The 21,796-nt window shown below is 42.9% G+C and overlaps 1 protein-coding gene and 1 long non-coding RNA gene across 3 annotated transcripts in view; one reads left to right on the top strand and one right to left on the bottom strand.

Moving 5' to 3' along the window:
* Slc24a3 (solute carrier family 24 member 3) overlaps positions 1-21,796 on the bottom strand; it is a 485,196-nt gene that overhangs the window by 131,818 nt on the left and 331,582 nt on the right. The window contains exons 4-6 of the mRNA XM_031372121.1: positions 13,406-13,480; positions 7,706-7,790; positions 7,279-7,382 (exon numbers count right to left, since the gene is read on the bottom strand). Coding sequence (XP_031227981.1) covers positions 7,279-7,382; positions 7,706-7,790; positions 13,406-13,480 — 264 coding nt within the window. The remainder of the gene's footprint in view (positions 1-7,278; positions 7,383-7,705; positions 7,791-13,405; positions 13,481-21,796) is intronic.
* Positions 1,218-17,928, top strand: LOC116091076. 2 transcript variants are annotated; one of them, XR_004118925.1, is made up of 5 exons: positions 1,218-1,690; positions 2,140-2,207; positions 4,333-4,474; positions 7,672-7,815; positions 17,745-17,928. It is a non-coding gene; the product is annotated as an uncharacterized LOC116091076 (long non-coding RNA). The 2 variants fall into 2 exon arrangements; XR_004118924.1 differs by lacking the exon at positions 2,140-2,207 and having other exon boundaries at positions 1,221-1,690.

The following is a 21,796-nucleotide window of genomic DNA, read 5'->3' as shown; positions in this document are numbered from 1 at the left end:
GAACATGAGTACCCACTGTGAAAAGCAGCTTGGAAGCTTTTGATTAAAAGAGCAAACAACAAATATGCCATGATAGCCCGAATGTGAAATGTCCCCCAAGGGCTCATGGTTTGAATGCTTGGTCTCTACCTGGGTGGCACTAGTTTGAGAGGGTCTAAGAAATTCTAGGGGTGGCATCCATCTAGAGAGTATAAGTCATTGGGCAGGTTCTTAGGGGTGTATTGTCCCTGTTCCCTTCTAGACTCATCCTCTGATTTCTGTGAGTCAAGAAATGAATAGAGTCTGTACCATATGTTCCCATCACTATGATGTTCTGCTTGGCTACACGGGATTAAGAGACTATGAACTTTGAAACCATGACTCAAAATAAATCAAATAAATGTTGTCAGTTATTTGGCCATAGTAACACAAACATTATCTATCTATCTTTCTATCTATCTATCTATCTATCTATCTATCTATCTATCTATCTATCTATCTATCTATCTACATATCCATTCTCCCACCCATCCATCCATCTCTTGATACAGTAATTCTCTTTGGTTATGTGATCAGAAGCGACAGTAGATGTCCATATAAAAACCAACCGCAGCACCGTGTGAACTAGCTCAGAAAGAAAGCTGGGGAGACAGCTTAAGATACAGCTCAGGCTTAGCCATTTCATCACAACTCTGCACTGTATGATATATATGATAAGGAAAAACCAGAGCTATGCATTTGACATGGAATAGACTAGATTCTTATCTCTAGAAGGAAGGTGTGGGTGGTTCTTGCTAACATAAACTAATCTGGTAACTCTAGTTAGAATACTTGGTCAAATCTAATGGGCCCACCCAGATTTTTGTTTGATGATGTTAAGTAGGGGCTGTATAGTGGAGTGAGCAAGGTGATATTTTCTTTTTTTTTTCTTGGTCTGTGTGGTATGTGTATATGAGGTCTGAAACAACTATAGTCATTTATTTATTTATTCATTCATTCATTTATTATTTCATTCATTTATTATTTATTTATTTATGCCATGAAAGAAAACTAATTGGAGGAAGAGGACAGAGATGATTTGAGGCAGGAGAGGAACAATAGGGCCCAAGTCTTGCTCAAACCATACTCTTTCCTGTGTAGTTCTCAGTAAATTCTCTTCAGTTATGATGTCATTAAAATTGGGGTTTTGTTACCTGAAACTTAAAATCCTCCACACTCATCTACATGTGGGACTGAAGATGGATCTGATGTCCAGAGACAGGAATGGTCTGGGAAAGGATGGTGCTACCAGGATCAGCCTATTGTTTGACTGTGACATCACAGAGGGGTTGCTCATGTTGAAGGGCTGCCTGTTCCCCTCCCCAGAGCCAGCACTGGTATGAGTAAAGCTGAGCCTGAAGATAGGGCTTTTGCAGTTCAAGCCACTCACTCCTCTGATCTAATTGGGCTGGGCCTAGGGTCTGGATCTATATTCTGACTTCTATTGCTAGCAGCCTTCAGGAGCTAAGATTTATGGCCCAATCTTTGCCTGGATTCACCCCTGCATCTTGCATGCTGCTTTCTTGCCTCTGACAGGACCAAACATAAATTCATCCTACCCAGAGGATGCCTCCAATCCTTAGTTCTCCAGGGGTCATTCCAGCTCTTTTTTTGTCCCATGATCTTCCTATTTACAGTGGATAGTTGGCCTCCAACACCAGATTTGGAATAGGTGAGCTGTGGTTTTAATTCATAGTTCATAGTCCCTAGCCAATTTGGGGAATCAGAATTGATTTGCAGAACTGAAACGTGACAGATGATGTGTTTGATTTCATCTGGAGAGCAGTAACCTGGGAATTAGTGTAGACAGGAGACTGTGGGTTTTCCATTACATCCATCATCCCAAATCACCATTACGGTGAAGCCAAAGCTCAGCTGTGGAAGATGTTTTTGGATTAAAATAGAAGCTTCTAGATGTGCCTCAGTTGTGCTGAGTTCTCCCATCCTCCATTATGGGTTGCCACTATCTTGTTGATATGACCATTCCTTGCATTGCTTCAAGTCTTACACCCCAGACTTCTGAAGGACACACAAAATCTCAGCCTCATAAATAAGAGTACAAGAGTTATATCCAGAAGCTTCCCATATGGATTATATAGTTAATAGATGTGTCTATTCTAGACTTAACCACTTCAGTAGACCGCCTCCATCCATATCTCTACGGTTCATTTCAAAGCCTGTTGAGAAAGGTAATACTATCTCGTACCTTAAAACTCAGTGAGTGCATCTGTACATATATTCTCAGAGTATCGTTGGATGTGGTGTCTGAATAAGCTCACTCAATAGCAGATGCTATTTTTTATTTTTTTGCATCCTGGGATGGTTTTTAATATGAGTGGTGAAGTATGTAGTTTTATGTGAAAGGTTTTCTATTTAATGAAGCTACGACCTCAGGCAGAATTAACTACCAGTCACTATTAATTTGTACTCTTCTCCCAAGAGGTTACAGTACACCGTATGCTGTATATATCTTATTTCCTTTAAATACCTTATTAAAAAATTATAGATATGGATCTGTGGCAGTACAGTGTTTGCCTGGTGTGTCTGATGCTTTGGGTTTGATCCCTAGCACCAAATAAATAAAAATTTAAGAAAGGTTTTAAAAGATTTTGTTTTTCACAATTTTTCATTTTCCAAAAGTGATCCAAATTTCAAACATGTCAGTTCAGCTGAGGAGAAAGCTTGGCTGCTAGAGGACCCCTCCCAAGCATGTGGACCTGAGTTTGGGTAGTCACTATGTGTTGCAGTGCACAGCTGTAATCTCAACATGAAGAGAGCAGAGGCAGATGGCCCCACTGAGTTGATGAGCTCCAGGTTTAGGAAGAGAATCAATGGAGAGTGACTGAGACTCCTGATGTTGACCTTCGACTTCCACACACACAAGAACCCTCACACACACATGTACACACCCACACAAATATATATTATATATAGATAATCACATGTGCACACACAGCCACATACAAAAACATTATTATTTATACAAAATAGTCCAAAATGGTATGTGTACAAGGAATAACATACATTTACATATTACAAAGAATGTTCTTAAACATTAGATAATGTACAAGTAGCCCTGCATAAATATTATACTTATCCTAAGATTTTTCTGGCTTTTATGCAAATTCACCAATTATATCATGAGAATAATAGTTTCTGCAAATTCATACTAAGCTTGAAAGGAAGATTAGTCACTTTTGGAAAATGAAAAAGTATAAATAATCCTTAAAACCTTTCTTAAGAATTTATTTATTTAGTGCTAGGGGTCAAACCCAAGGCATCAAACACACCAGGCAAACACTGTACTGCCACAGATCCATATCTATAATTTCTTAATTGTTCATCTCGTCCTCATGCTTGTACTCATCAGTGGAGTTGAAGACAGGGTCTAAATAGCTAGTTTATTTTGAAGCCTTAGTCTTATGTTCTCAGCACACCCACGATGGACCCATTCCCATCACCCCAGCTTTACCATTTCAGGTCCTTTCAGCAGGTAACTCTGGAATCTCTTTTTCTGGGTCCTTTGGGGTTTTCTTTGGGTCCCAAGGTCCACCCTGACTGTGGCCACCCAATAAGCTTGGGTGGAATACTGTGGGATTCATGTTTCTTACAGAGTGGAATAGGATGTGGAAGTTGGTGAATAAGTACCCCAGCTCTCTTGCCTCTCCTATGAGATCACTGAACACCTATAAAACAGTCTCCACAGATGAAACAAATCCCAGTTGCTGCTAGTGATAACTTGCTCATTAATACTTCTGTCTGCAGCTTTCTTTTCCCTTTCTCACCTCCTCAATGTCTTGATAGTGTTCCCTGGGGCAACCTTTCAAATTAACTACTTGTACTTGACTACTTGCCTCGAGTCTTCTTCTGGGGTATTCAAATGAAGGCAAGCTTCAACTGGGATGTATAACCTCTTGGTGTTGCTCTGTTTTGTGAAAATGAACCAGCTTAGACAGGGTGCTATTTGAAGAAAGGCAAACCTAGCCAAGATTAGATGGACCTCGCCAAAGAACATCAGGGACACTCTAGGGATGCCAGAAGCCAATGTGGGAGCTTTTATAACAAGCCAGAGCCATCTGCCAGCCTGTAATAACCAGAATATGAAAGTCCTAATCTGGGATACAGTTAAACTGTTTACTTTCTGTTTGTGGTTATGTATTTAAAGCTTAACATGCTCTGAATGGTGGGTTTAAATTCATAAGCACATTGTTTTACAAAATTGGCACTGAGTCCTTTTAATGCAATATGCAAAATAGAGGGTTGCATCAAGCCCTGGATATTTTCACTTCATTGTTATTCTTCTTTGTTCTTAAGGAAAAACTGGGAGGACCAGAGCCTCCTGTAAATGTCTTGTGGGATACCCAGAACCACTCTCAAAGCCACTTTCTAAGAAGCAATTTCCTCCTGTCCCATAAAAACTCCACAAAGCACCTCAGGCGAACACTGAGGACATCGGGTATGTTTGCAAACTGCAAATACAGCAGGCATTCAATTACACGGAATTCATCAAAACCCTAATTGAGACAGGAGCTCAAACCCCACAGCTTAATTACTTTAATTTTAGATGGGTGACAGACTTCCTCATGTCCTTTATGCTGAAATGCATTAGAGAGAGGCCCATGGGTGCTTGCAGCAGTTCTCCCAGCCAAGACAAAGTGCAGAACAACATAAATAATAATGCTAAGTGAGACCTGTGATTAGATTTATTAATCATTCAATTCCCAACTTCCATCCTTTGCTGTGATATTCCATGGCACCAGCTCTGCTGTCTGGGAATGTGAGATGGGACAACTCCCACTTCTTGCTGATTGCTTTTTCTACCACTCAAGAGACTACCTAGGACTAAGCACTAGTCCTCTGGTGTCATTATGCTAACCCATCATTTGTTTTCATTTGCAAGACCTTCTGCCTGCCCTCTCTGCTCCCTATCCTGTCTATGATGGGAGCCATAGACACCTCTGTCAAACATTCCATCAACTGAGTGGCCAAGCCTCCCCAGTGATGTAGGGTGGAATCCGGTAGTGAGGACCTCAGGATGAATATCCCAAGAGTTAATAAAAGTGTCTAACTTGCTTTGACTCTCCTTGCAGACCAAGTACTATTGCTAGTGTTAAACACGATAGGTCTCATCACCATGGAAACGCTCTGAAGTAGATGTTTATACCCACTCTATAGATGAGAAGAATCAGGCTTCAGCAGCTAAAATAACTTCTCCGAAATCCTCCAGCTAACAAATAGCAAAACAAGAATGCAATCCCAGGTCAATCTGATTCTTTGGTCCACGTTCCTCCTCAAATACAATTCTGTGCCTTCTGCAAAGATGTGAGGGAATCTACAAAAACCTCAAGTGGATGGCTTTGGAAATCTCCAAGTAGGCACAGGATTAAAAAAAGAAGTAGAACAGAAAAAGAAAAGAAAGAGAAAAGAAGGGAAGCTCTAGCTAGGATCACACCTGTGGCTATTCCTAGTAGAAGCTCTGGTTGTCACCTTCTTCTAGTGGGGCTATGAGACTAGGCAGCAAGGACCTGGAGAAGGTCAAAAGATGGATGCCAACAACCTGTTCAGCAGCCATGAGCAGGTGTCCTAGCCAAGCTTGGGATGAATGGTGAATTCACTGATGAATTACACGCCACGAACACACTGCATTTCATTTCATAAGTAATTAGCTGTGTGGCACCGAGTAGACATCACCCAGCCATTTGTTTCATTTCTTTACATTATCTCTTCCCCTTCGGGCTTGCTTCAGAATCAAGCTGCAGGTACAAATGACTAATGAACTAATGACAACACTAATAACAGCCTGGCTAATAATCATACTGCTAATAGTGACAATGCTAATTAAGAAAGTGCTAACAGCAACAGCATCTGCTGGTGTGACTATTCAATCTCTGGAAGGCAACAATGAGCTGGTCAGGTAGGATAGAGCCAGGGGAGAGTAACAGCAGTAAAGGCAGGCGTGCAGCTCATTCTTTTGGCACTAACTACCTATGTAGAAAAACTTGGGAACAGTGTGGACCCATTAACTTTAGCACAATGGGTCATGGAGAAAGTAGAAAATATTTAGCCTAGTGAGTGAGCCAGACCTCAGTCATCATGAGCAAATCCAGGACCCTCTTATCAGAGCTAGCCTGTCCACCAGGGAGCCCTGGACCTGATGCTTGATAAGATTAAAGTGTCCTTCTGCCTGTTGCTTGGAAGGAACAAACCCAGCAGGCAGAGAGGACAGATCAATTGGCATGTAGATGGGGATAGTTATAACGGGCCATGGAGGATAGCAGTGAATTTGATGGGAACTCTTGAGTATACATTTGAGAGATGGACATCGTGCCATGCTCAACAGCTTCTGAGAGACACAGAGGCCTGACACACTTGTGAGAGAAGCTCACCAGGATTAGACTTTATACCAATCTGACACTTTCAAGAGGGCACAGTACAGACCACACTGAGGTTCCTGATCAGGTGAAGTGGATTTCGGCTCCTTCAATATTTTAAGTAGAGTTACGTTTAGAATGGTAGAAATAGGGTTTTTTCTAGAAGATACTGGGTCCTTGGGTGTTTTGGCAGAGAGCTGAGGATCTCATTTCTGATGAATATTTCTCTGAGGAAAGTAGGCTCTGAGAACCACAGGGAAGCTGCATGCCCCATGAACCTTTCTTTAGACTCTAACCTTGGCTGCCCCATGGTCTCACTCTGGTGACTTCTGAACAAATCCCTGAGACTATTAGAGAGTGGCCCTGCCAGGATGGCCCCTGGCATTAGGACAGTCTCCTTAGGTTGACTCAGGACTTCAAGGCCCCTCTAGACTACAAAGGCTCTAGCCTGCAGGAAGAAAGGTGATGTCCTGAACTGTGACAACGATGAGTTAAGTAGAAAAAAAAATTGCCTTTTTTCTTCCCTGCCTTTCTCATTTATCTCATTTCCTCTGAGGCGCCACACATTCTAGTGCAGATGAGTAGCTCTCAAACGGAGGTGTGTGTGTGTGTGTGTGTGTGTGTGTGTGTGTGTGTGTGTGTGTGTGCGCGTGCACTTTCAGGCTCACAGTTAACATTGTTAGGCTTGCTAATTCCCTATGTGGAACTGGGGTTCAATAGTCCATCAATCTGGAAACCAAATAACAGTGGCTTCAAGATAGAGACCTCCAATCACACTGCCTAAGGCTCCACTGTGGGTGAATTCCAACATGATAGTCCCTGCCTCGGCTCCATACTACCATTTTCTCCACATCATGTACATCCATCACAAAGGAGTCATTAGTCCTACCTGCCCTGCAAAGAGCCCACAGACGCCAATGATGCACAGGATGTTGAACACAGCAGAGCCCACGATGGTGCCAACTCCCACATCGCCCTTTGTGATGAAGACTCCTGAAACACAAACCAATACCAATCTGGCTGTACTGGTCCAGCTGCATTCCAAGAACATTTGAAGGACATTTCCTAGTTCTAGACTATGCTCAGGATCCAGAGGAAATAGGCAAGCTTTGGAGGGTGTTTTTTAAACCCAGAGGTTAGACTTTCCCTTAGCACTGTCCCTGGGTCTAGGAAAAGCTCACACACAGTTAAAGCAATGAATGGCCACAGCAGAATAGAAGGCTCTGATTGGGGTCTAGGAACTTGAGGACCTTCTTCCCCAAAACCCCTTTCTCTCATATAGGTAAGGGTTGAGGCATCCTCCTGTCATCACCTACCTATGACCGATGTGAACAACTCTGGGGCGGAGCTGCCTGCTGCCATAAATGTGGCTCCTGCCACATCTTCACTGAGGTGGAGGCGCTGTATGGGAACAAAGACAAGACAGGTGAGGTGGGATTTTACCTTGGGATACACATGACTGTGGCTCCTGAGGTCCTAAGCATGGGGATTTCAGAAGGACCCAGGGGCTGGGTTCAGTCCCTCACTATCCATTCAGAGCTTGGCTCCTCCTGCTCCCTGCTCAGTATCCTCATTTGCAAGATCAGCAGGGGACTACATAACTCCATTAGCCAATGTCTCTACAGAAAATTTAGGGGTCTGTAACCCAAATCTATCAAGGGGCTGTCAAACTGATAACCAGGAGGGTGGAGTATCACGTTGAGACCATCCAGTGGCAGATAGTGATTTTCTTCCTAACGGCAGCTCTGTTCAGCTCCCTTGGTGTCTGCAGACACTGATTTTAGAAGAGATGTATGTAATCTAAAGTTACATGCAAACACGGCTGTTGCAGTACTTTTTAATAACCTCAAGCTCACCACAGCCAGTTTGCAAGAGGTAAGTAGAACCATGGAGCTGTCCAAACCCTTGGCCTTCAAACTCCGGGTGGCACAACAGGAGAGAAGACTTGAGACAGAGTAGAAAATAGTGCAGCCCATTTCCCCCAAATCTTTGGAGACAGTTCCCCATTTCTCAAGTCACCCTGTTTGTTAAACCAAAAGGTGATTTTCAAGAACACAAGATGAATGTACATGAGAAGCTGGTTGGTGTGTTTAGCTTCCCGGAATTCCACCATGGCCCAGAAAATAAGCTGCCAGCTGTTGGGAAACAGCCAGTTCCCTTCGGGCGTCAGGGCAGAGACTTCCAGTTTCCACTGCTATCCTTCTTTCTTTTTCTCAGCAGCATCAATGGCTGCACTTCCATGCTTGGCCACAAAGAGGCAGTATGGCCTTGGAGGTACCTCTGATAGAGGCATGCATGTTCTTTGGGATCCTGGGTTCCTTGTCTCTACACTCAGGGTTGAGGTTCACATGGGGTACTGAGGAGACACTGAGATGGTACCTCAGCACTAAAAGCCTTGGCTGGTGGGGAAGCCCCAGCACTGGAATCTCAATGGGTAGGGATGGCCAGTAGGCAACCTGAGCCAGGAAATCAGCTTCTAGGAATGCATTGAGTTGCTGCGCTTCCCTCCTGAGATCTATGGCTGGTATTAATTGTTGCTTATGAAGCTTGGCCTTATGTCCGGCTTCACTCTTGTCTCCATATCTCCTTCCTTCCCTTCCTCCTTTACACCCAATATACTCCAGTCTGGCAGTACCTCACTGGCCTCTTAGAATCACTAGTCAGGAGGTTCTCTTGCTTCTGCACTGCTAGCGGCTATGATGAGGGCCAGGGAGAATTTTCCTAAGCTTCATCCAGAGTGGAGAGTAATTCATCACTGCTGGACACCCTGGGCCCCTCATGCACAACAGGTCCTGTAGTTCCTACTTAGATTCAGTGGCTCAGGTGTTCTCTGTTTTTTCCTGAGTTTTTTTTTTTTTTTTTTTTCTTCAAAGAACCCTTTCCTTCAGGCATAGCTTCTTTGGTCCATCCCTCTACACAGCCCTGCACTGGTACCATGGCAGAATCTATCACTTGATTCCTTCTTTTTGCACCAAGTCCCCACTGGGTTCATCCACCTTTCTATGAATGCAGTCAGCCTTTGAGATCAGTGGGTTAGTTATACTCAAATTCAAGCAGTGTTCAAATTTCATATAAAATACTGCAGTGTTTGCTTATAGCAGATACATTTTCCCACATTCTGTCAATCATCTCTACATTGCTAATAATCCCTAACACAATGTAAATGCCATGTAAAAAACTACCGTCCAGGGCATACTATTAAGGAAGACCATCTGTATCTGCTCCATGCTGATCCAAATTAAAAAAAAAATTTTTTGATCCCTAGGGCATAGTGCTGCATGCCTTTAATCCCAGCACTCAGGTAGAGGCAGGTAGACCTGTGAATTCAAGGCCAGCCTGGTATATAAAGTGAGTTTCACAACAGCCAGGTCTACATAGAGAGACCCTGTCTTGAAAAACCAAACCAAACCAAACCAAACCAACCAACCAACCAACCAACCAACCAACCAACCAACTAACCAACTAAACAAACAAAAAAACCACAAAACTATCCCAAAACAACCACAACAAAAAGAGTTTGATCAGTTTGATCCAAGGTTGAACGCTTGGCTGTGGGACCTATAAGGAGAAGGTGGAATGTTGTGGTTTACTCGGTGGTTTCTAAGGTCATGGATGGCCAGAGCCAGGCTGTGCATTCCCTAGTTTCCTTCCCAGCCTTTGGCAAGCAGCTTGGCTGGGGCAGAGCCTAGCTCTGTGTTTACAGTATGTAGAGTGGACAGTCACCCTCATCCACAGCCCAGGAAGACCCACTATTGCTTTTACAACTTCCACATGGCCCTAAGGCCTTCCTACTCTTGACATCTGATATCCTTGTGTGAGGACAAGCTTCTAACCAACCTGAGGCTGCTACCTCATGACTAGGAATGCCATGTTCCTCCCCTTGCTGAATCTTTGCTTCCTGGCTGTCTCTGAAACATCCCTTTTCTGTCTTTGCTCCAGTAGAGCAGAGTCTTTGAGTTTGTCTATTTACTGTAGACAAAGGACTCTAACACCTTTGTGTGCTCCCTCATGGAACTGCATGGCTATCTAAAATTTAATGACTCACCTGGCCTGTTGCTGCCATGCTGGGTCATCATATTGACACTCCTTTCTCTTTTCTGCTCAACATTTTTCATGGCTTGAACATGACAGTCCTCCCCCCACCCCAGCTCTAGAATCATTTTTCACCAAAGTCTAAACAACACCTTTTGAACAGCTCTGTTTAGCCCAAGTTAGGCTGGGAGCAAGCATTGAACATACACTATCACCTCTCTGCAAAGAGATTAGGGAAAGAAAAGGTGGTATAGAGTCCCAGGCTGGATAGTCCTGCTAGGCTGCAAGGGGGTGGTCCTATATCATCACCCCCTCCATCCTGTGAGAGAATAAAACATCAGAGTTGTCCACAGACTCCCAGAAGACACAAACACAGCATCTCTAAGGAGATACAAACTCTATCACCATTTCCACAGGCATACCATTACTCCAGAAACCAGGATGGCTTTAAGTCCATGGAGCTGCACTCAGAGATAGGCATATGGCACAGCATGATTTCTTGTCAATTATTTTGCTTCTAAAACTGGACTGGGTTGGGAACAGGGAGCATTCTGGGAAGAGAGGTTCTGCATCTGCATCCCTCCTCCCTGGATAGCTGTAGACCCTAGAGATGGAGCCAGTTTTGACAAAAACCTGTTGTAAGTAGATGCAGAGTTGCAACAGGTAAGAAGATGACCTAGGGGGTAAGCTCAGACTGTCCTGGGCTCAGATATTGACTCCATTCCTAAATAGCTATGGCTGTGGGTGGGATACTCTGAGTCTCTGAGCCTTGGTTTCTTGATTCCTAGAGGGAAGCTAACTGTGGTCACCTGGTAGAATCCTAGACGTGGTTAAAGAGAAGATAGGCACATTCACCCCACACTGATTTAGCTACACAGCCAGCTTCCTGCACCCTGGGAACCCAGTCAAAACAGTATCTTTATCCCATCAAACATTTTCTTTCCTTCTTACCTTTTTGTAAAATCTCACTCTATTTCTTCTGTTCACCTAGCTATTTGTTTGCTTTTTCTCTAGAAGGACGTGCGTATTCTCAAAAGTTCTATGTGTTTCCTTAATGGAGAGCACAAGTTGATGTCTGTGTTTATATTTTTGGGATGCAATAAATACCTTTGTTATTAACAAAGTTAATAACAACAGAGAAGGCAGAGCAATTTTGCTTTGCATAAGTGTGAAGCACCAACAGGTGTTAAGTGGGCCCTGTGTATTCTTTTTAGTTACTGACACAACTCCTCAGGGATGAAAAAACAGAGTGACCCTGCATCTTACTAAACACAAACAAACTTTTTCTTCATCTTCTCCCTCTGAGGAGTATACTCTGGCAGATATTTATGTAACACTGACATTGTACTGGCATCGTCTACATATGGTTTGAACTTTACAGTCCTCCACTACCTTAAGAAGGACGTTGACCAGTTGATAATTTGGAAACAACCTGCCACGGATACTGAAGGATCGCAAGTGCTCCTACTAAGGACTGACGGTTTTCTTGTCTTTGACACAAGGTGAGCCTGTTCCCAGGCTGGATCACTGTGACACTCGTGTCCCCACTAGAGTACTGTGTATTTCAGGTGCCACCTTACTTCCTTTGATCTACTGTCACTCACTGCAAAGAGGAACACACTTCCATGACCTTTTTAGGGTCAGTGTGCAATGACTGCTTATCTCTTTGTACAAAATGAACAAATGTCCAAGGCTTGGAAGGAACTGCTTAAGTTAATTATCTTCCAAGTGAGGTTTGTGTCCTCAGCATTTCCTGAGGCCTGACTAGATACATACACTCTGGCCACATCCTCTGTTGGAACCTAGAGAATCAGGTACTGTGGGTAGAGCAAGAAGGGGCCACAAAGCTTGATAGCTACTGGACTTCCGAGAAACTCAGATAATGAGTTAAAAACAGTAGATGAAAGAAAATGCACAGCTTGCACATAAGAAAAATAGATCTCAGGAAAGTGAAGAGGAATGAGAACTTCTAGATAGGGTGAGCATTAAAGAATCCTTTTTAGGTTCATTTATTTATTTTGTGTGTGTGTGCACGAACATTTAGTGAAGATGCCAGGGTACATATGTGGAGGTCAGATGACAGCTTGCTAGAGTCTGTTTTCTCCTTTCACCATGTGTGAGACCTGAGGGTTAAACTCAGTTCATCAGGCTTGGTGACCAGTGCCTGAGCCATCTTGCCGACCCCTGAATATTTGTTTTTAAACTTGTTGTTCACCCTGGCATTAGCTATGATAATGGGTACAATGTGCCACAAATACTCTTTGCCCACTCTCTTGCTCCAGAGCCCACCAGGTATCCATCCAGGGTATAGATAGAGAGTGAGTGTGAGGGATGCATGTGATAGTAGTAGGTTCTTACCCCAACAGAGGGAGGAAATGAAGGAAAGAGAGGTAGAAGCAATGATAGAGAACAAGAAGCAGCAGAACTAAAAAGGGGGAGAGAGGGTAGAGCCCAACATACGGATGACACTCCAGGCCTGGGGTGCTGACTGTGGGTTTAACACACAGGGGACCAGAGTTATTTGAAAAACTATTTGTACCTACAAGGACCACACAGATTTGGCCTTGTCATTCTTCCCTAAGCAACATCTGTCTCCGCAGGACTTATTTCATGGTGGTAAAGTATACAGGAAGATCCAAATGGGTTGTTTGCAAACACTGCACCTTACTCCATGCACTTTACATGCAATGTCCACAAGTTACGTTGCTGCGGGACAGTCTGAAAGTATTCCCACGGATACACAGAGAAGACTGTAGCACTAGCAGTAATGACGGAGGCAGTCGGCGAGGTGGGTTAAATCCTAGCCATCCACCAGGTTCTGAAGTGTGAAGCAGATCGACTGAGGCAGTACTGTCCTTTCTCAGGCATTCAGGTACTTAACATCTACAACTCCCCAGGACCTTGGAGATGAGGCTAGAACATGCCAGACCAGAGTCCCCTTCTCAGGCCTCTCTCAGGCACACTGGGAATATACTTCCACATACCTCACAAATCTTTTCCAAGGATGGGACGAAGAAGTCATCGCACACAATGGCCAGCGCATAGAACATGTACATGGCCTGGAAGAAAGGACAGGAGAGTTAAGAGTCAGGTAGAGCTAAGGGCAAAGGATTTGATCATCTTTTCCATCAATTAATATCTTCTCTTATCATAAATTTAGCTTCTTATTTGGAGTAAGTACAAAGTCTTTGCAATTCCTGAAAGACCTGTAGCCTTGCTTTAGCTTTGCCTTTTACCTCACTACCAACTAATTGTCTCTTGTCCTCCTTCTGAGACACCAAGAAGACCATGGACATCTGTCTCAGGGCCTTTTTACTTCTTTCTTCTACCCAGACCTGAAGAATATATCATCTTTTCAGATATACTCCACCATGATTTTCAAATGCCAGCCTGACTCCCTGACCACCTTTCACTCTATATTGCCTCACCTTGCCTTTTCTTTGTTAGATTATAGGTTAACTCCATTAGTCTGTTTCCAGTTTCCACCACCAGAAGCTTATGAAGATGTGAACTTCCTCTTGTAATTACTGTTACATCCTCCATCCCATGGCTGGCCTGAAAGTACCAATAGCTGAGCTTACTTATTACCTGGTTCCTGCAGGATAGCTTGTGCAAAAGTGCTTCCACATTGGGGTCAGCTATTACTAGGGCATCCCTCGAATTTCACCTTCTAGTCAGAGATTGTCCTTTCCCTTATTCAAGGTATGATCTCAAAGAATGATCATCTGTTTGGGCTCCAGGGTTGAGTGACCACTCCTCACACATCCCTCACTTCTTCAGGGAGCCCCAGCACCTTCTCATATTCACAGTACCTCAGGTAGAAGGTGTCCCACCTTTTCTCCAGAATTACATATGGGTTGACCAATCGGTGTGTAGTATTCCTAGTGGAGATGACTATTGGTTCAGAGGTAGTCATGTGACTTAGGCCCACTCAATCAGATAAAAGGAAAGAGTTACCAACTTTCTCACCCTCTGTTGTTAGCTGTGGAGGAGAAGTGTGGGATTCTTAGACTTAGAGTAAAATTGATTCTGACTTGGAAAGCAGCAGAGTCCTCCATGTCATCATGGAGCTGAAAATCATACGGTATTAGAGCCCAACATGCATCTGGACTCCAGAGCATACTGGCAGCACTGCTGGGGCAGTTTGACTTGGGATATTTTAGTATTTGTAGCCTAAAGTGTTTACCAGTACTGGCTCAATCTCCAGCATTCCCACTAGTATATTTATTACTGTCTTCTATTATATTTCCCCACTGATTACTATTCCACAGCATGGGTCCCCAGTCACACAGAGCACAGCATAAGACCCAGGCCAGAAACCAGAACATGCCATTTCTTGTCACAAAGTGACTGGTGGGTAGGAGGGCCAGGGAGTGAATAACAGAATATAAATATCCCTTAAGCCTGTAGCTGCCAGAGATAGCAGTCATACATAGAGAGAGCCTGACATTGGTGTTACCACATTAAGAAGCTGAACCAAGAGGAGCAATAGGTACATATGCACACTTATACACACACACGTACACACACATCCCACACCCATACACAGTCGCACTCACACACATGCATGCATGCACACATGCACCAACATCATGTGAACACTGATCTCAGATCAGTTTGAAACCAAGTGAATGCTCCAATTTCATGAGCCAACACTCTGCCATTTGCACTTAGCCTGTTAGCAGAGTTTCTGTTTCTTATAGCTTTCTTTCCTGAGGTCTTTGCTATAGTCCTAGCTGGAAATGATCTCAGGCTTTTGATTCTTGGCCAGTGCACTAATTTAGTTCCCTGGCTTCCCTTGTATCCACTTGACTTTTTTCCATGTGTATGCGTTTGTTCATTCTCTCCCACAGGATAGGGAGAATCTCAAGTACAATGTAGCACACTATTTTGTAGAAATTTTACACAAAAGCACAAAGATGAAGTGTCCCAAACTGCAGACTATGTTAAATTATCAAAACCTACTAAAATACACCACAGGGGATGGTCAGATCATCCGTGACTCATCATTCCATGCAATGCTGTCAAGAGAGATTGTGTGGATAGGTATTTAGTGATGAGAAAATGTATCTGCACTACACTATTCTATGAAAGATGTTAAAAATGAGTCTCTCTTTTGTTAACTTGTTTAGGTGTGTGTGTGGACTGCCTCATACACATAAGAACATTTGCATATGAGTTTGTCATGCTGTCAAAATAGTAGCCATGTTTCCTAACTAGAATGAACCTGCCTATCTTATAATCATAAGCCATATTTTTCCTTTTAACCCTAAATTTGCATTTCATGTGTGATTTATGTTGGTGGTAGGAAATTTTAGAGGTTAAATTTTTTTGCACCTTGCTGACCTCTGAGAAGCCAGGAAGAGTAGAACCCAGAAAAGGCTCTAAAATAATTTTTTATTGCTTGATATATCTATAATCTATACAAAATCATTTGCCCACAGCAATTTTGAATATGCCAATTAGAAAAATTAATGCTGTATTATACAGCTCTGTGGATCAGCCAGAAATACGTCCCCAAACTATAGACCCAACAGACTCAACAGACTCAAACCCTCTTTTGCTGTGTGACTTGGCTGATCCAATGACATGCAGGTTTTAACATTATCCTTGAAAGGACATCCAAATTAAGTAATTGAAATACAGAGCAACACATCTGTGGATTAACCAAGATCTAAATAAGCTGTCCATCACTGACATAGTCAGCTCATTGGAGCAGCTGGCACTGCTTGGAAGTTCAGGCACTCTCTCAGTAAGAACATGTTCCCATATTAAGTATTGATCTTATTGCAATACCAGAACCTCTATCCAGTACTCTAACACTGAGCTGGGATGAGAAACGAATGGATCTGCCAAGCTCTCGGTGCTTTTGAAGTTGGTGACTATGGAAAACCATACTGATTTCAATTCATGAGATAGTGGGAGGAGAGGTGAAGATATCTATTGTCAATTAGACACCCTATAACAAAGCACATTGGGGGATGCTATGAAGCCTGTGAGATGTGTGGAGGCTCCTTGTCTGCTGTGGAGGCACTTTCTGGCTTCTGTGGATCAGGAGTGAGGAGGAGGTTGCTTCTATGGCTACAATCCTCTGTAAATCTCTCCCATGAGACTCACGGAAAAACAGATTCCCACCAAGAAAATAAAGTGTCCTAAAAGAACAAAGGACCCAAAACAAAGGCTCAAAGTCCAGATAGTACAAGACTCTTACAAGAAGTGGAGCATCTATGGGCTTTCCATACAACTGGCAGGAATCTTCTCAGAAGACTAAGGCACTTTCTGATTCATTTGTACTATCCTACATTTCCAAAGGATAGAGAATATCATTGAAGAGGAGAATTATAACATTTGCTCCTGTTTGAGATCCAATCCCAGGTCATTTACAGAACTTTCTCCCTTAGTTCTTCTGGTACTTGTGGGAGGCAAGCAGTCATTGAGTTCATTTCTCAGACAATGCAGGGAGATATGACAATCAAATGACGAGGCTTAGATTGAACATCAGGACCTTCTCCATCCTTCTCTAAGCCCAGCTCTCTCTGTACAGGTCTGGTCTCATTCATGGTGCCTCTGATTTAAAGCTTGCCTTCTGCTTTTCTGCCTCTTCCAACTTTGCAGAGAGAGGAACATGAGTCCCAGCCATCTACTTTAGGGTTACCTGTCAGGGTCACTGACACTCTTTCATGCTCTTTCTTTTACAAGGTTTTCTATAACATACAAGACAGATCTGAAATCTGAACAAGCCAATGTGAGGCCCAGAGTGGAGATGATGGGCATGTCTAGAGAAGGGGCAGGTCATCTCTGGAGCTTTAGCTTGAATCTGAAGATCAGAGGGTCTTCGCTTCTTTGGAGCTTAGGGGAGCTGTGAGACTAGGAATCTGTACGTTGGCATTGTTTTCTCACAGTCAGGAGTATAAATGGGTTTTGCTCATGACTCTAGACTCCCTTTTCCTGAATGGCAGCCACATCCAGGATTTATTTATATCTGCCATGTTCCAGGCTGGGCTGGCACAGAATGACTTCTGTGATGTGGATGATCCTGTCCCAGCTAGTATAACTGCTGATATCTAGCAGAAGAAATGCTGGTAACGTGGGAGGATACCCAGAAAGGTGAAGGGGCACATTGACTCTCTGATGTGACCCTTTTACACTATGTAAATTCAAGTGGCTCTTCTCACTTTATGAGGCCTCAAATGTGGGACTAAACAGTGTCCATGAAGGTAGGTGGCTCACCATGTTGTTTTGGGGAACATGTGGGAAAAAAAATGGGCAAAGGTGCCTGGGGGAAGGGACACATCTCACAATCCATTTTTACTGTTGCAATAGTGGCCATGCTGTGGGGACATGGCCAAACCAGCCTGCTGGAGGAAAAGACGCAAGCAATAGCACCCTTCACTCTACTTATTCTTGCCAAGCCTGTCAGAGATCAGGAGACAAAAAGATAACTCTCCAGTAGCAACTGGCCAAGCCCAACCCAAGTTTAACAAATAAACTAAACCCAAGGACATTTGAGTCAAGTGATTGTTTTTGTATGTGGCAACTGAGACACAGAAAAGGTAGCTAAGATAGTCACAGTGACTGGTTACCCAGAAGGCAGACTTTCAAACTTCTTACATGACAAAATGACACAGAACTTCCAAGGGCAGGGAGGACCACAACCATTCCTTTCCACTGATGTACACTTCATATACTAAAAGACTATCCTACTCAAAGACCACCAAGAAATGAATTTGTGCTGAGAATGCAACTTCAGTTTTCTTTCTTTTTTTTTTTTTTACATATTTTTTATTTTATTGGATATTTTATTTATTTACATTTCAAATGTTATCCCCTTTCCTGGTTTCCCCTCTAGAAGCCCCCTATCCCACCCTCCCTCCTCCTGCTTCTATAACAGTGCTCACCCACTCACTCACCCACTCTTGCTTCCCAACCCTGACATTCCCCTACACTGGGGAATCAAGCCTTCCCAGGACCAAGGGCCTCTCCTCTCACTGATATCTGACAAGGCCATCCTCTGCTATATATGCAGCTGGAGCCATGGGTTCCTCCATGGCTTTGGATGGTGGTTTAGTCTTTAAAGCATTCTTTGTTCATTAATTTTTCAGTATTGTGTCAAGGTACCAACTCAAAGCCAGATGACCCAGTAGGTAGAAGCTCTAGATTTAATGAGTCACTGTCATTGGACAAACAAGAATGATTTGAGCTCTAGTTTGGAGAGCTGAAGACAAGTGGCCCCCTAATAAGCTGAGACCATAGGATTGAGCTCTGTAACATGGCTGACACTGGTGGCTGTGTAACCACAGGCCATTCATTTTGCTAATCTTTCAAATTTAATTTCAATGTTGTGCTGAATAATACCTTTATCTCTTCTAGTGTCCCTAGAACTACTAGCTATGGCTGTATGACACCATTTCGGACAATATGAATAAGCCACAGATCCAATTCAAGTCACCTTTTCTTCTTGGTTTGAATTTTAATTTGATCTCTGGAATGGCAGCAGCTACTGAATTGTTCTGAGATAACAAATACAATGATCGATACCAACATGGTAAGGGTATCTGAGACCCAAGAGCACCAGTTTTCACTGGAGTTGATGCCTGAAACCCTATCCCTTTGTACTTTATTATGCGAGAGATGGAAAGCCCTTTGTTTTAGTCCTCATTAGTTGAGGTTTCCATCCTTAACCCATGTTTCTCTCTAACGTATATGGTGGATAGATGTTCTGTCGAGCAGAGGAAGTGGAAGGAGGCTAGAGAAGGCCTCCTAGGAAAGGTGGCTCTTGAGCTGAAACTTAAAGATAAGTACTGTCTCGTTAGATGACTTCAAAGTTGATTTGGACTCATAAAGACATAACTGGAGGCTAAAGAGACTGCTTCTCATTGCATTTGTTAAACAAGCATGAGGGACTAGGTTTCACATAAAAAGTCAGGCATGGCATGTAAGTCATGTTGTGAGGGTAGAGGAGGGGATGGGGCTATGGATAGGGGTGAGGCAGAAAAATCGTAGAGGGGTGGTATCTTGCTGACTGCCAGCTCAGCTGCATGATCACTGAGAAATTTAGTTTAAGGGAGTAAGGTAGAGAGTGATAGAACAGGCCACCCAACATCCTCCTCTGGCTTCTGTGTGTGTGTGCACCTACATGCACATGTAAACACACACATACACTCACTCACAAACACATCCACATCCACACCTCTATGTGTGCATACATGTGTATACACACACACACACACACACACATACACACCATATAAACAGCAGCAGCAGCATAAACAATAAAAAACTGAAGAACTTGGCTACAGTGGTTAAACTTAAAAAAAAAAGCCCAATATAACCAGAGATGTTTGTGGATTGTGACTTAATGGAGGTGAACAGGCAGTAGCTGAAATGTTGATATCCATAAATGTTTCCGAATCATGGGGAAAATGTATTTGAGCAGCGTGACTTTCACCCTGCTGTTTTATGTGGCGTCTACAGTCAGCAGATTTCACAGATAATTTCCTTTTACTACATCATCTTCCCTCCTGTCTCTGCCTTTCGATTCCATGAATGGAGAGCTGGGGAACCCTTCATAGAGAGGGTCTACGGATCTAAATCTCCCAGGAAGTGTGGTTCACTAAGAAAAACGTAGATCTTTTTCCTATCTCTTAAAACATTTTAAGTGCTCATAGGATTGGGCTTTGAAAAACAAAATGATTGTTTCTAAAATATTTTCTTGGATTTGGGGAGATGTCTCAGTCAGTAAAGTGCCTACTGTGCAAACACAAGGACCTGGATTCAGATCCCTAGCAAGTATGTAGAGGATCATGGCAATGCATGTCTGTAATCTTAGCACTGGGGTCAGGTGACAGAAGGGTGGGGGTAGATTCCTGGAACTTCACAGACCACTCCTCCAGCGTAGTGGAATTAGTGAGCTTGGCTTCAGTGATCTTACCTTGCACATCTACATAGGAATGTGCACATATTCATATGCCCATGTACATATACTATATGCACACATATACAAAATAGGTAAATAAATCAAATCATTTTCTCATAGCAAGCTTTGTGTTTCTTGATGCCATGAAGCTACAGTAGAACTGATCCTGTGTCTACTCTTGACTCAGGGATGCTAGTGGCCACAGAGAGACAGACTTAGCCTTATAGCACAGATGCAAGTTTCAAATAAGATGGCTAGGGAGAGGGTTTGCAGAGATGAGGAATGTATATGGTGTCCCTTCTCCATCTTACTAGATTATTCAAGCAAAATTTAAAAACACACTACTAATTTTTCAATATCAAAACCTGCTTCAGTTGTAGAAAAAATGCTCAGTAATAAACCCTTCGTGGAGCCCTCAAGCAATAACTTGTGGGAGCTGTTATATCAGAGCCTAGACACTTCAGTTCTGGGTAATGTGACTAAGTAGCCAGCTCCCAGCTATATAGGGTATCCCATGCCCAGAGGGTTATGTGCCTGTTCACGTACCATTCTTCAACACCCTTCCTTTCCTTGTCTCACTTCCTAGTCCCCAATGATATCAGCTTCTACAACAATAACCATTTATATTCAACTCTTTGTCTCAAGGTTGTTTCTGAGCAGCCCAAATTAAAGCAAAAGGGAAATGAGGTAAGGGATAATGTGGGAGGAATAAGAGCCAAGGTGAATTCAGGATGGACCACTTTCAGAAACAACGGCCATCGTTAAGTCTAGAGGGCTTGTCTGAATGTCACCTCTTATCATTAGTCAGCTGGTGTTAGGAAGGTCTTTAGGGACATTTCAGGGCCTTGCATTTTTTCTGTAATTTCAATTTTTATTGAAAATAGATTTTTCATATCTGATTTCACTTTCCCATCCCCCAGTTTCTCCCATATTCTTCCCACCTCTCCACTCACAGAACTCCACACCCCTTTCATTTCCCATTAGAAAACAAACAAGGAAGCAAACAAACCAACCAAAATTGTACTAAACAAAAAAAAAAAAGAGACCTAAGGAAAAAGCATAAAAATTACATACAGAGACAGAGACACACACATCTGCACACAGAACTTTCATGAAAACATTACATTGGAAACCAAAAGGTAAATAAATGGGGAGTTGGGTTTAGATTCTAATAGAAAGGATTATATTGACACTTCATCCATTAGCACAAATTCTATGGAAATTTTATTTTGAAAAAAATTCAGTATACTTAGATATCCTAGATGTCTCCTGAAACATCTTAAGGGTATAAAACTTTCTTGGCATGCACAAGGCTCTGGTTTAAATCCCTAGCCCAAGGATGAATGAATGAACTGAATAAACAGGTAAACAGCCAACAAGCTGCTCAGTTGTATTTGAGGCTGTTCAGATTCACAGCATCAGAAATCATTTGTTATAGAGCCTGGAGACTTTGTTATCT

The sequence above is a fragment of the Mastomys coucha genome, unplaced genomic scaffold (genome assembly GCF_008632895.1).
Source record: "Mastomys coucha isolate ucsf_1 unplaced genomic scaffold, UCSF_Mcou_1 pScaffold15, whole genome shotgun sequence".
In the NCBI taxonomy this organism is placed as follows: domain Eukaryota; kingdom Metazoa; phylum Chordata; class Mammalia; order Rodentia; family Muridae; genus Mastomys; species Mastomys coucha.
Note: the sequence above shows the minus strand (reverse complement) of the source record. Positions and strands in the feature narration are given on the sequence as shown.